General features: G+C 36.1%; 1 protein-coding gene across 2 annotated transcripts in view; it reads right to left on the minus strand.

Annotated features, from left to right (window-relative positions):
• The window catches only part of FRYL (FRY like transcription coactivator), a 263,554-nt gene that overhangs the window by 102,145 nt on the left and 148,154 nt on the right, over positions 1 to 13,255 (minus strand). For both annotated transcript variants that reach the window (XM_049790204.1, XM_049790203.1), the window contains 5 exons: positions 7,843 to 7,946; positions 7,519 to 7,627; positions 4,068 to 4,154; positions 1,755 to 1,926; positions 1,004 to 1,136 (listed from right to left, as the gene is read on the minus strand). In XM_049790204.1, the coding sequence (XP_049646161.1) occupies positions 1,004 to 1,136; positions 1,755 to 1,926; positions 4,068 to 4,154; positions 7,519 to 7,627; positions 7,843 to 7,946 (605 nt within the window). The remainder of the gene's footprint in view (positions 1 to 1,003; positions 1,137 to 1,754; positions 1,927 to 4,067; positions 4,155 to 7,518; positions 7,628 to 7,842; positions 7,947 to 13,255) is intronic.

The following is a 13,255-nucleotide window of genomic DNA, read 5'->3' on the forward strand; positions in this document are numbered from 1 at the left end:
GGGCCAGAACAATAGTACAGCAGGAAGGGCACTTGCCTTTGAACACAGCCTGACCCAGCACAATTCAATCCCTGGTACTCCATATACTTCTTGTAAGGCCACCAGGATTGATCTCAACACAGAGTCAGGAGTAAGTCACAGGCACAATCAAGTGTGGTGCACAAAAACCACATAAAAATTTTTTTTTCGGGAGAAAAATCTCAGAGAACTATTAGGGTGTACTAGTAGGTAATAACTGTGTGTTAATTAGAGGCCAAATGTTCGATTCAATATTCTAAGATCATAATGCTAGCATCAGTATCAGAAACAATGGCCTTCCTCATGCAGAATGTGCATTCTCCAGCAAGAGAAGTGACAAGTATAAAATAGGCTCTCCTGAGGAGGAAGTCTGTAACAATAAGGAAAAAAGATGTTTGGATAATAAGGCATAGGTGGAATGAAAGAGGTATTGTTTTGAAAACCTGCTCAGACATTCCTCAGAGTCCCTGGAGATAGCTGTTTCCTTTCTGGTTATCAGGACTCTGGAAATGAGTACTGGCTTGACTCACTAAAATAATTATGTCCATGTACACCTGACTGAACTAGGACCTTTCTCTGTCACTCATGACAGAAGTAGACGGCCTCCACTGCTTACTACTAGACCACTTTCAAGGATGACCTTTGTGACTGGTCTTAGTTTATAGCACCATAGAGGGAAACTGAGTGAGACTAGGGGATGGCTCAAAGGACCAAAGCAGATATGTTTTTGTGTGTAGGAGCCCCAGTGCATCCTTGGCACAGCCTGGTTCCCTGAGTACCCTCAGATTTCCCTTGGTTTTGGATCCAAAACAAAAAGAAATAAGATGGCATGAGAAAAATTTCATTCCCTCAAAAATATGCAGTCGGTGGCAATATGGGAGAACTCCAGGAGAGAATAAAGAGACATACTGGTAAGCATGGATCAACCACCTGCATTTTTATGCAAGCTGAAACGGTAACCAAGAAAAAATAAATAACTACATACGTGATAAGGTCTTCAGGCTCCTTGTTGGACATCTGCACACTTGTCATACACATTGGTCTCCCAACTTCTTTGTCTAAATGCCTGAGGATGCTATCTAAGGCTTTTCTCACTTGAGGATAGTAAATGGACATTCCTGGAAGGGCGGAAGGGGAAACATCATAGTTATGTCAGGAATGAAAAAACAGTTATGTTCAGAAACAACAAAAAACACTACTAATGCTTAAATGACATTAGTTTACTATGGTTACTGAAGGCATCTCCACCCCACCCCCCTTCTTCCTGGCAATTAGCTTCAACATAATGCAGGAAATATGTAAAAATGATGCATACAACTGAAGTACAAATGTATTAACTAGTACCACATAAGAAAGTAAAGAGGAAACCAGAAGACACAAAGAACAGAGATAACATAAAAACACACACAAAATTTTTTTGTACCAACATTATATTTTGAAGCAAAATTTGCACCTGCAGATTTTATCATGAACTTTCTTTCTGGATCATCTTTAAAAAAATATTAGGGGTTGAAGTGATAGAACAGCAGGTAGGGCCTTTGCCTTGCACATGACCGACCCTGGTTCAAACCCCAACATCCCATATGGTCACCTGAGCCTGTCAAAAGTAAATTCTGAGCACAGAGACAGGTCATCTCTCAGTGTTTCCAGATGTGACCCAAAAACTAAAAACCAAACCAAACAAAAAAATATTAAACTGTATTGCAAGCATCTTACTTCTCTCAGTTAACACTAACCTATGACTTTAGCTTCTTCATCTGTCAGGGTCTTGTTAAGAAAGATTTTCTTCACACGCAGAGTGTTTCCTGAGGGAAGAATGACCCCAGTTGTTGGCATTGGCGGCTCTCCATCCTTCTGCTGCAAACTGTCAGCGATGACAAGGAAGACCCTGAGGCCGATGTTCATTCTCTTCAGTGGAAAAAATATAATAGTTTCAAAATTAAAAAAAAAGAATGGAGGATAAATTGTGTGCTGAATTCATTAACACTGAAGGATTGGGGGAAGGACACATATTGACCTTCCTGTCTAACATTTTTCTCCTTTGTTTTGGCCATACCTATCTAGCAATGCTCAGAGATTACACCTGGCTCTGTACTCAGAAATTACTCCTGGTTGTGCTTGAGAAACCATATAAAATACCAGGTACTTGGTTCAGCCATGTGCAAGGCAAATTACTTGACCACTGTACTAATTTACTCTGGTCCCTTTGTCGAACATTCCTAACTAGTCCAACTTTTCTGTTTGCGCCTGCTATCAAATTCCCTCATGCCACCCTTTGGCTTTAGTGATGACTACTACAATCTATAAAGATGATTGCAAACTCTTTCCATCCCCCTTCATCTTCTCTGCTGTGCCTTTTGCCCTTGAAGATATATTATGTTCTATTTCCCAGGAAATGAAAGAGCCTATTGAAGTTCCCCAGTCTCAGTCTCTCACTACGAAATGCACTAGGCTGTTTAAAGCTAGATCTCTTCTTCCTCGAGGGTCACTCTTAGTGGGGGCTCAAAGGATCACATACAGTGTTGAGAATTAATCACAGATTAGCTGTGTACATGAAAGTGTCCTACCAGTTGTGCTATCTCTAGCCCCTTTTGCTTTCAGAAGTTAAAGCTTTAAGTTCTCCTCATCTTTATACATGATCTAGTTCTGTGTTCCTCCTATACTCTAAAGGAAGAGGTGACTCACACTTAAAGAAGACAAGCTGGAATTCAGGGTGCCTTCACTCATCTTTCAGTATAGTACAATTTGCATGCATTTGATTAAATGGATTAATAAGAATTCAGATCCAGCTTTAACTAAACTAGCTCTCAGGAGCTTATCAATTTGCTGCTATATGGATAGATCTGGAGGTTATCATGTTGAGTAAAGACAGACTACTTTCATGTTGTCTGTAAAGAACCTTTATAAGGGAATAATAAAGTCCCAAAGGTAACAGAAAGGAAGAGTATAAGAAACTATAGGGTTGTTTGTAATCATGGTGTTTAAATATATATAATAGCTCCCCTATCCCTCACTCCCAGGCAGCAGGCTGAGAATGACTGTCTGGGATCCCCAGGTGGGAAGTTAAAAAAAAAAAAAGAAAAAAACAATAGAGGGCAGTTTGGGGGCTAAATTAGGGACAGGAACACAAAGGGGGAGAAGGAAAGTGCCTGCTCTAGAAATGGGTGGGAGGTGCAGGAGGGAAACTGGGGACATTGGTGAAGGGAAGTGAATACTTGTGAGAGTGGTGTTGGAATATTGCATGACTAAAATTTAAAAATGAATAATTTTGTAATTCACAGCAATTAAGAATTTAAATGAAAATATCCAATAATAAGCTTAAATAAATAACCACCACCAACAAAAACCCAAAATATTTTGGTTATTCTTTTTTGGGGGGATTTTGATTATTCTTAATATGAATATTTTAGTCTGGATCTTATTTTCATATAGAATTTTTTTCTTTACTTTCATATAGATTTTTCAGTGAAGAAAATAATATTTAAAAGGCAATGATCAGGAAAATGTCTAAATTTCATTGTTGAAAAATTGTATGAAGTGTGTCATCTATTAAAAACAATCTTATTTATTCATTTGATCTTTTTTGTTTGCATTTTTTACTTGGGGGCCATATCTGAGAATGCTCATGGGTTGCTCTTGGCAATGTTTAGGTAACCATGAAGTACCAGTCAACATGGGCCTCCTGCCTGTAAAGCTTGTACTCAGTCCTCTGAGCCCTCTCAGAAGTTAGCAGAGATCCTAATAAGGAATTTGAAGCTAAGAATTTTGATTTCAGATATTATGTTTTTTAAAATAACATCTGTGATGCTGGAGTGAGTTCCGTGGGTGTAGTGTTTCCCTTGTATGCAAGTGACTCTTGTATCACATAGGATCCCTAAGCAGCACCAGGAATAATCCCTGAGCATAGAGGCAGGGGTAAACCCTTAACACTGCTTGGGCGTAGCCCCCAAAACTAAATAGTAAATAACTTAAAAATATATTTATAACAACGTTTTAAAAATATGTGTTTGATATGGAACAGTAAGAATATTAAATTATAATCTGCTTACCTCTGGATTAATGGTGAAAGTTTTAGTAGATTTTCCAACACTGAGAAGGTCAAATATTATTTCTTTCATTGCAAAATCCAAACGTTCCTAGAAAAAAATAAAACAATAAAACCTTGAAACTTGCTATTGCTACAACTAATTAGGCACCACACTATGAATTATACTTACTGGTAAAAACATAGGTCAGAGCAAAGGAAATATAGGGGCTGGTTATGGTTAAAAATATTACTGTAAATACATTATTTAGGGTCCAAAGCAATAGCACAGCAAGTAGGGCACTTGCCCTGCATGCAGCCAATCAGGATTCAATCCATGTCACCCGATATGGTTGGTCCCTGAGCCAATGAAGAGTGATTTCTGAGTACAAGAAGGAATAACCCCTAAGCACCATGTGGTGCAGACCCCGAATTATTTATCAAAAGATTTCAAAAGTTTGAAACATTATTAACCAAAAATCACATTAAAAAATCTAAGCGAAGGAATTCCTAGAAAGATAATGAAAGGAAGTCCAAGGACAATAGCTGCACAGTAGGCTTAGTTAGCATAGAGTTCATGTTAGGACAAAAAGGAAATCTCCGACCAGGGAAATAATTAATAACAGTAACTGATGTTTGAAAGGCATTTTATAGTTCTGGCAGAGGGCTCTTGTGAGGTAATAAATCTAAAATACTAGGTTCAAATTTAGAAGGAAAAAAAAAGGGAAAAAGAGCAACCTAGTAGTAAACATTTTCCAAACACTGGATTTAAAGTACAATTTATTTCTATTCATCTTAGTGGCAAATGTACATCCATATAATGATGATTAACTTTGTACTCAAAAGGATAGAAGGGTATTACTCTAATATATTCCTTATTTCTTCACTGTCAAAAATAACTGTACATGGATCAACTAAATTGTCATTATTTTGAAGAGATTGCAAATGAATGTTTTAGAATTATAGTATTTTTCTAAGTTGAAAAAGTAATCCTACCCATATTTCTCCAAAGGCATCTGATTCTTATGAGAAAGTGTGACCAAAATAAGGATTTACTCACTTCAGTCTTCATTTACTCCCCTCTTACTTATTCCCCTCATTTATACCTTCCTTTATTGACTAAAGCTAAAATTTATTTCTCAGGATACTTCCAAACAGGCTTCAGAATGTAGTTTAGATCTTTGGTAGATTGTGGTAGAAGTATGTACTATATTTTCCAGTATATAAGACGGCTGGGCTTATAAGACTACCCCCTAATTTCCTGTTAAAATATATGGATTGGATTACAATCGCCGTATAAGACTACCTCTCTTTTAATGCACACCAAATGGAAATTAAAAAGAGGAAAAGAGTAGAACCCTCAAAGGTTAACAATATGTTTAATAAAGCTAGACTTTGGAGTGTCAACAATCACTTTACATTTGTCATTTGTAGCAACTGATTTTTAATTGTGATCTACATTGAGAGCAGAAAGAGAAGTTAAAAAGTTAAAAAAAAAAAGGGGGGGGGCCCGGAGAGATAGCACAGCGGCGTTTGCCTTGCAAGCAGCCGATCCAGGACCAAAGGTGGTTGGTTCGAATCCCGGTGTCCCATATGGTCCCCCGTGCCTGCCAGGAGCTATTTCTGAGCAGACAGCCAGGAATAACCCTTGAGCACCGCTGGGTGTGGCCCAAAAACCAAAAACCAAAAAAAAAAAAAAAAAAAAAAGGGGCCGGGAAGGTGGCGCTGGAGGTAAGATAGGACAGACCGCGGTTCAATCCCCCGGCGTCCCATATGGTCCCCCCAAGCCAGGAGCGACTTCTGAGTGCATAGCCAGGAGTAACCTCTGAGCATCAAACGGGTGTGGCCCAAAACAAAACAAAACAAAACAAAAAAATAATAATAAAGTTAAAAAGTTAAAAAGTTAAAAAGTAATTTTATATGCTGAAAATATAGTATGTCTTTGGGAACTGAGGTAGACAGAAAGAAAGAGGACAGGGGAGAATGCTTCTGTTTTACTGAAAGGGATCATGACAGAAACATGATTCTAAAACATCCTTAACACATTCCTAATTGTGATAAAGGCAGCAGCTACTTTCATTGCACAAATTGGTGTCTTAGTCCTTCAGACTAGAATCTATTTCTGAAGCCACACTACTGATTCTGAACTGTCGCTAGTCCTTTTTTATTTTTTCATTTTTTAAATTTAGATACTGTGGCTACAAGGTTGTTCACACTGCAGTTTCACTTCCACAGATAAAGTTCTGCGTGGTTGATTTACAGTCAGACAATGTATATCTTGGTTTACAATTATGGTCAATAATTTCAAAATTTACAAACTAAATACAAAATACAATTTTTAAATGTATCCCCACCAGATCAAAAAAATGGGCCCTCTGGGTTTAACTAATTCTAGAGCATTGGAGAATAAGTACCTAAGAATCGAAAACAATACAGATTATGAAAATATTTTTTTCTTTTGGTTTAGAGACACACCCTCCTTGGTATCTGAAGACCTTAAGGTGCTGGAGACAGAACTTCAGGTTTAGTAATTTGAATATCTCCCCAGGACCAATTTTACAAAAATCTTCCCCGATATTCAGGAAGTTATTGAGTAGTAAATAAATAACTGGATTATGAGAAACTTACGTGGTGGTACAGCTCAAACCCAGAACCATACAAGAACCGAACCATATGCTCTATCACAAATCACATGTTTTCCTAACCTACAAGACATTTTGTTTTATCAAACATCAAACAGTTGGTTCTATTAGTGCTTCTAATTCTAACAGTTGGATATCTTTGCCTTCTCCAAATATATAGGGCTTGGTTAGGGCCAAAGGAGGCAACTTTTCTTATGGCCAGGTCTATAACTCTGTGTTAAGAGTTCATGTTTCGGGCCGGAGTGATAGCTCAGTGATAAGGCAATTGCCTTGCATGTGGCTGACCTGGGGCGGACCCAGGTTCGATTCCCGGCACCCCATATGGTCTTGCGAGCTTGCCAGGAGCAATTTCTGAGAGCAGATCCAGGAGTAACTCCTGAGTGCCGCAGGATGTGGCCCAAAAACCACCACCACCACCACCAACAACAACAAAGGGTTCATGACTCACATATGTGAGACCTGGGTTCCACAACCACAACAAAAAACCTAAACACTTTTAATTTGGTTTGTTCTGGGGCCATACTCAGTGGTGCTCAGGGTTTATTCTTTGATCTATATGCTCAGGCATCATTCCTGGCGGGGCTCAGAGGATCGTATAGGGTGCCAAGAATTAAAACTGGGTTAGCTGTGTGCAATGCAAGTGCCATATCTCTTGTACAAAAACCTAGACTTTTCTTGTCACAAAAAACTATTCTCATTTTAATATTCTTAATTCATAAACTTTCATAATTTATTTTGTTAGATGACTAACATATTTAAATTTCTAAATTAAATTATTACAACAGAATGCTTGTAATATATATGCTAATATGGATTATGATGTGAAGCACTTACCTGAGCAATGAACTGAATAATCTTCACAAATATATTGAGAGGTGTATCACGAGGAACCACACTACGCGAACCTTTTGGGAAAAGTGCTGACACTATGCTATTTAGACGACTAAAAGGAGAAAAAAAATATGTAGTCTTAATGAGGAAATAAAATTTACAGAATATCAGCAAAATATTCTTATATTAAGAGAATTTATAATTTCCCTTAGAGTATTATTGGTGCTTTAAGTTCCATAAATATTAAGTTCCATTAATATTAGTATTTTTAACATAAGTTAAAAACTTATGCTTAATTTTAAATCACCTTAAAACAAGTCCACTCACCTCTGAGTTACAGTGTTGCTTTCACATTTAATTCTAATTACATAAACCCACAATAATCTATACAAAGATTCCAGTGCAACTCGGGACATTTTAGGATCTTTATTCTGTTTAGAAATGAAAAAAAAAAGAATAAGCAGTATTTATTAAATTACTTGCAATCACTTAAGATAAAAATTCTCTTCTTAATAACTAATTCCCCTTTAAATTTAATTTAAATTTTAAACAGGTGTAAGCATTTAGATATTTATTTGATTGATACTAGGTAGATAACTCAAAAGTTACCATAAACAAGTTAATCTAGACATTCCCAATACTCTTAAAACAAAGTAATAAAATAATATGATTATATTAATATTTCTGGGTACTCCAAAATAATACACATTTAACTTACTTGACATTTTGGTTCACACACTATTGATATGATAGAAGGATCACTCTCTTAGCAGCAACCACTGTAGCCCACATATAGTTAATACTTAGGATATCAAACATCATTATATATATATTTGTATTTATGAAATACAAGTTTTCCTGAGTTGTTCATAATTGTAGATGTGAATATGGAATAATGTATAAAGAAAGGGCATGGACTTGAAACTCAATCACTGGCTGTCACAACTCCCTCATTCCTAAATTCGTAACAACTTGGTGTCTAGCTCACAGATAAAGGAAGCTATCATGTGAAAATGCACTTGGAATACTGTCTTGTACATGCTAAAGTCAAATCATGTCAACCATTTCTGTCTTTGATATTTATTTAAAATTAGAATATCAATATTTAAATTATTTAGAATCAGGAAAGTATTACACGTCAAACACAAATTGATCAGCAAGCTTTTTCTTCATATTTGCTACTACTAAAGGTAAAGTTCTCAAATGAGCAGCCATTTGAGATTTTATGGTAAACTTTAAAAACATATCTAATATACCATTACAAACCTTTGAAAATATCTACTGTACCTTTAGTAGGACTTATATGTCTGCTATAACTCATAGTAAAATTCTATATTACTATGAATAGCATTTGTTTAATTTGATTTGAATACTGCTTATGACTGAAAAGTTCTTTATTTGTATAGTCATGGGTGAAAATGAACTTTTAATAAGCAAGAAATTTAATCACTATATTTTATATTTTAAAATTCTGAATGGATTTAATCTATGTATTATTAAGAGCAAAAAGATAACAACTAATAAATTTTTTAAAAGATAACTACTAGGGGCTGGAGTGGTGGTACAAACAGTAAGGCATCTGCCTTGCGTGCACTAGCCTAGGACAGACCTCAGTTTGATTCCCCAGTGTCCCATATGGTCCCCCAAGCCAGGAGTGATTTCTAAGCACAAAGTCAGAGGAAACCCCTGAGCATCACTGGGTGTGGCCCCAAACCCCAAAATAAATAAATATATAAATATGACCATTAGAAAATAAAGGTTTTACATCTATCTAAAACATAATAAGAATAGACCATCAACTGTTAACCATTAATCCCTTCCTTCAAGGCCCTATTTGTAATGGCATCAATGCAAATACATCTCCCCCAGTACTTATCCATTAACTTGTTACTCATGTCACTAAGGTAACATGAATAGACATATCATGTCACTAGTTATTCAGTCATCAATAATTTTGTAGTATTTTTCCCATCATACAAATACAAATATATTAGATACCAAAATTAAATTGGCTTCATGACATATCAAATACTTTAATTTTATCACTGACATTTAATATTAAAATATTTATATCTAATTTCACATAAAAATTTGTTCTCATATAATTAATAAAACATTTGGATTATCTGAAGTGCTCAGGGAATTGGTCACAAAAATATAACACCTTGTTTTCCAAACATTCTAAGATGAGTGACTCTTTACAAAGATATTTTTTTGCTTTAATTTTTTCATTTCAATATTTTATATACTGTATGAGCATATGTGAGTGTATATATACACACATATATACACATAGATACATATATGCAGCCTCACATATATTATACATACTATATGTATTGTATTGTATATATTGAACAATATCAAAACTATATGTATTGAGGGCCCGGAGAGATAGCACAGCGGCGTTTGCCTTGCAAGCAGCCGATCCAGGACCAATGGTGGTTGGTTCGAATCCCGGTGTCCCATATGGTCCCCCGTGCCTGCCAGGAGCTATTTCTGAGCAGACAGCCAGGAGTAACCCCTGAGCACCACCAGGTGTGGCCCAAAAACCAAAAAAAAAAAAAAAAAACACAAAAAACCAAAACTATATGTATTGAACATTATCAAAACAAGATGAGTGTTAAAAGTCCATTACTAATTTTTGGTCACTTCAAAGTTGCTATCCATGATTGTATAATAAAAAAGGTTACTAAATTGATCTGAGTCTTAAAAATATTAATTCCTTACTTATAATTTAGATCTAATTTAAATAACAAAACTACACAAATAGAAACCTGACATTCTTACACTGTAACAAAATTTTGGCATGTCAGAAATTTAGTAGATATCATTTTAATGTCTTCATTATTTTTGTATAGCCTCTCCTCCCAAAGAAAAGCATCTGTTTAGAACTCAAACCAACATGCACCAAAACCATATTAAAAATTCTAAGCTACTACTTTCATTTTAGGAAAAAAAAAAGGTTTTTGTTTCATTTATAACTGCTAATGTGAACTTTACAGAATATCTTCAAATTGAGGATTCTGATTAAAAAAATAATAAATAAAACCTCAGCATTTTTCTTATTTTCAAACAGTCTCCCTAGGATCATGTTAAGCTGACACCTTCCATAAAATGTTCCTGCAGGGCACTACACTTCTTCAAAAATAGGAGAGGCAGGTTGGCACAAATAAACTGGACATGCAATGCAACAACGGCTGGGGTGGGGGGTGGGGGGAGGGAGCCACACTTAAAGAAGATAAAGCAACATTTTACTTTGGAACATCAGCATGACTCACCTGGAAGGTTTCTATTTGTTTTCTGATACTGTTGTTAGATGGCATCTAAATAAAGCAATGTGAGACAGCAAACATAAACATGAGATGCAGCACATGCATGTTAGATGAAAATAAGCACAAAACAAGACAGCTCTCCACCAAGGTCTCTATTTAGAAGAAATCTGAAATTGCCAAGGCAGTGGCCATTATAACCACTTAGAGAAAAAAAAAATCCTGTAATTTGGTTATCATGGGGTGGATCTATCTATAATATTCAAACAGGGGTGAACTTTTTTGGTTGTTGCTGTTTGAGTCATCCTTGGTGGTACTCAGGGCTTAATCACTCCTCTTGATGCAAAGGGAACCATCTGAGATGTTAGGGATTGAATCCAGACCAGCTTTGGGTAGAGGTTCCCAGAAAATCCTTAAGATCCCAGGGTCATTCCTGATAGTGTTGGAAAGCTATGTGGTCCTAGGGATCAAGCCTCAGGCCATGTGTGCCAGGCCTGCATGCCAGTCCCCAGAGCTATCTCCCCTGCCTCTGGGGCAATTTTTTTAAAAACTGACATCCTCAAGTGCTTTTGTTCTTCCTGTCTTGGTGTTTGGGGGCCACTCTCAGCAGTGTTTAGAGGAGTATATAGTGCCAGGGATCAAGCTTGAAGGCCCTGCATGACACGCCTGTGCTTTGCCCTAGAATAATGCTTTTTTCATATTCCTGTATTAAAACCCAATATTCAGAAGAGCCAGATTTCTTATAGTACATTAAAAGGCAAAATTCAATTAGAAAGAACAAATGTTACAGAAGCAGGTGGTTTGAGATGTAAATTTCATCCTTTATCATTTTTGGGCTCCCTAAATAGGGGTTATTTATTTTCTTGTCTCAGTTATAAGAATTGCAATGTTTAAAGATTACTTGAATCTCAAAACAATTAAGGCCTTTATCTTAAAGTATCTTTCTACATAAGAAAAACTAAATTATGCCTATACAACAGAACATTTTTTTCCTGAGTGCTCAAATCTATAGCTCATCTATGTATTATAGACACAGTATCTAAACATTTAATAAGTAAGAATTAATTCTATAAAATTTCTGCTGAATAGAGCCTTAATGCAAGGGTTAATGGCCAAGACAACTAAACTCCAAATATTCATGCTAAGTGGTTCTTATCTCCTTTAGCCTGGCAGATTGACATAATTAATGAAAATGAACAATATGCCAGAAATATTTAACAGGAGGTAAGGGTTTTAGGAAAATAAAGCATTTTTTAAATAAAAGCCTCAAGACAAAATAAATAAATAAAAGTTAAGGCACTGCAAAAGAATTGAAAATATGTTAGGTGAAAACATATATATATATATAAAAAATTCCAACAAGCAACAAAAACATATAAACTGTTGTGAAACTAAGCAACCTTCCTAAAATCACTCAATATTTAAAAATCTTTTCTTCTTCAAAGTATGAAAAGAAAACCATGAAAAAAGTACCCCACCCAAGTGATTAATTCTCTTTCAGTACTTGTATCTGTATGAAACATCAAAAATAAAGACAAAAAAAAAGTTGTCAAATACAACTAATTAAATAAAGTGTTTCCTGGCTGCATGACATAAGTTGATCAGCTTCATTTGGTTCTGGGAAATTTTATAAATAAAAACAATACAGTATCTTGGGCCCAGAGAGATAGTACAGCGGCGTTTGCCTTGCAAGCAGCCAATCCAGGACCAAAGGTAGTTGGTTTGAATCCCGGTGTCCCATATGGTCCCCCGTGCCTGCCAGGAGCTATTTCTGAGCAGACAGCCAAGAGTGACCCCTGAGCATCGCCGGGTGTAGCCCAAAAACAAACAAACAAACAAACAAAAAAATGAAACAAAAAAAATAAAAACAATATACTATCTCAATCTCATCCAAATAGGAATAATATGTAAAAGACAACTTAGGAGGAAGATGTTAAGAATTACTTTCAAAGTCATACTTTCTGTACAACTTATTGAAAAATCGATTTTTAAAATATGATACATACAAACCATGAAAGAGATACTGAGCATGTCACTGTTGAAGGGTTATTCCTGGAGTAGGAAAGAAGAGCCCAGGCTGCTTCATAGAATCACAATGAGCAGCCACATGAGAAACCACTGTTTTTCACTATCTGTGCCTTGCTTTCAATGTCTTCAAAGTACATCATTTTCTATCTTAACTCTAACTTGGAGGACTAAAATGTCTGCCATGTTCTGTACGTTATAAGCAAAAATTAAACATATTCACCTACACGTCAAAAAGTACTACCATCAAGCATTCATCAGATATATAGACAAGTTCATCTGACCACATTCTGTGGTTGTCAACACTATGTTCTAATCACCAAAAAGAAAAAAGATCAGGGCCTGGAGAGATAGCACAGCAGCAGTGTCCCATATGGTCCCCTGTGCCTGCCAGGAGCTATTTCTGAGCAGACAGCCAGGAGTAACCCCTGAGCAATGCCGGG

The sequence above is a fragment of the Suncus etruscus genome, chromosome 16 (genome assembly GCF_024139225.1).
Source record: "Suncus etruscus isolate mSunEtr1 chromosome 16, mSunEtr1.pri.cur, whole genome shotgun sequence".
NCBI classification, from domain to species: Eukaryota; Metazoa; Chordata; class Mammalia; order Eulipotyphla; family Soricidae; genus Suncus; species Suncus etruscus.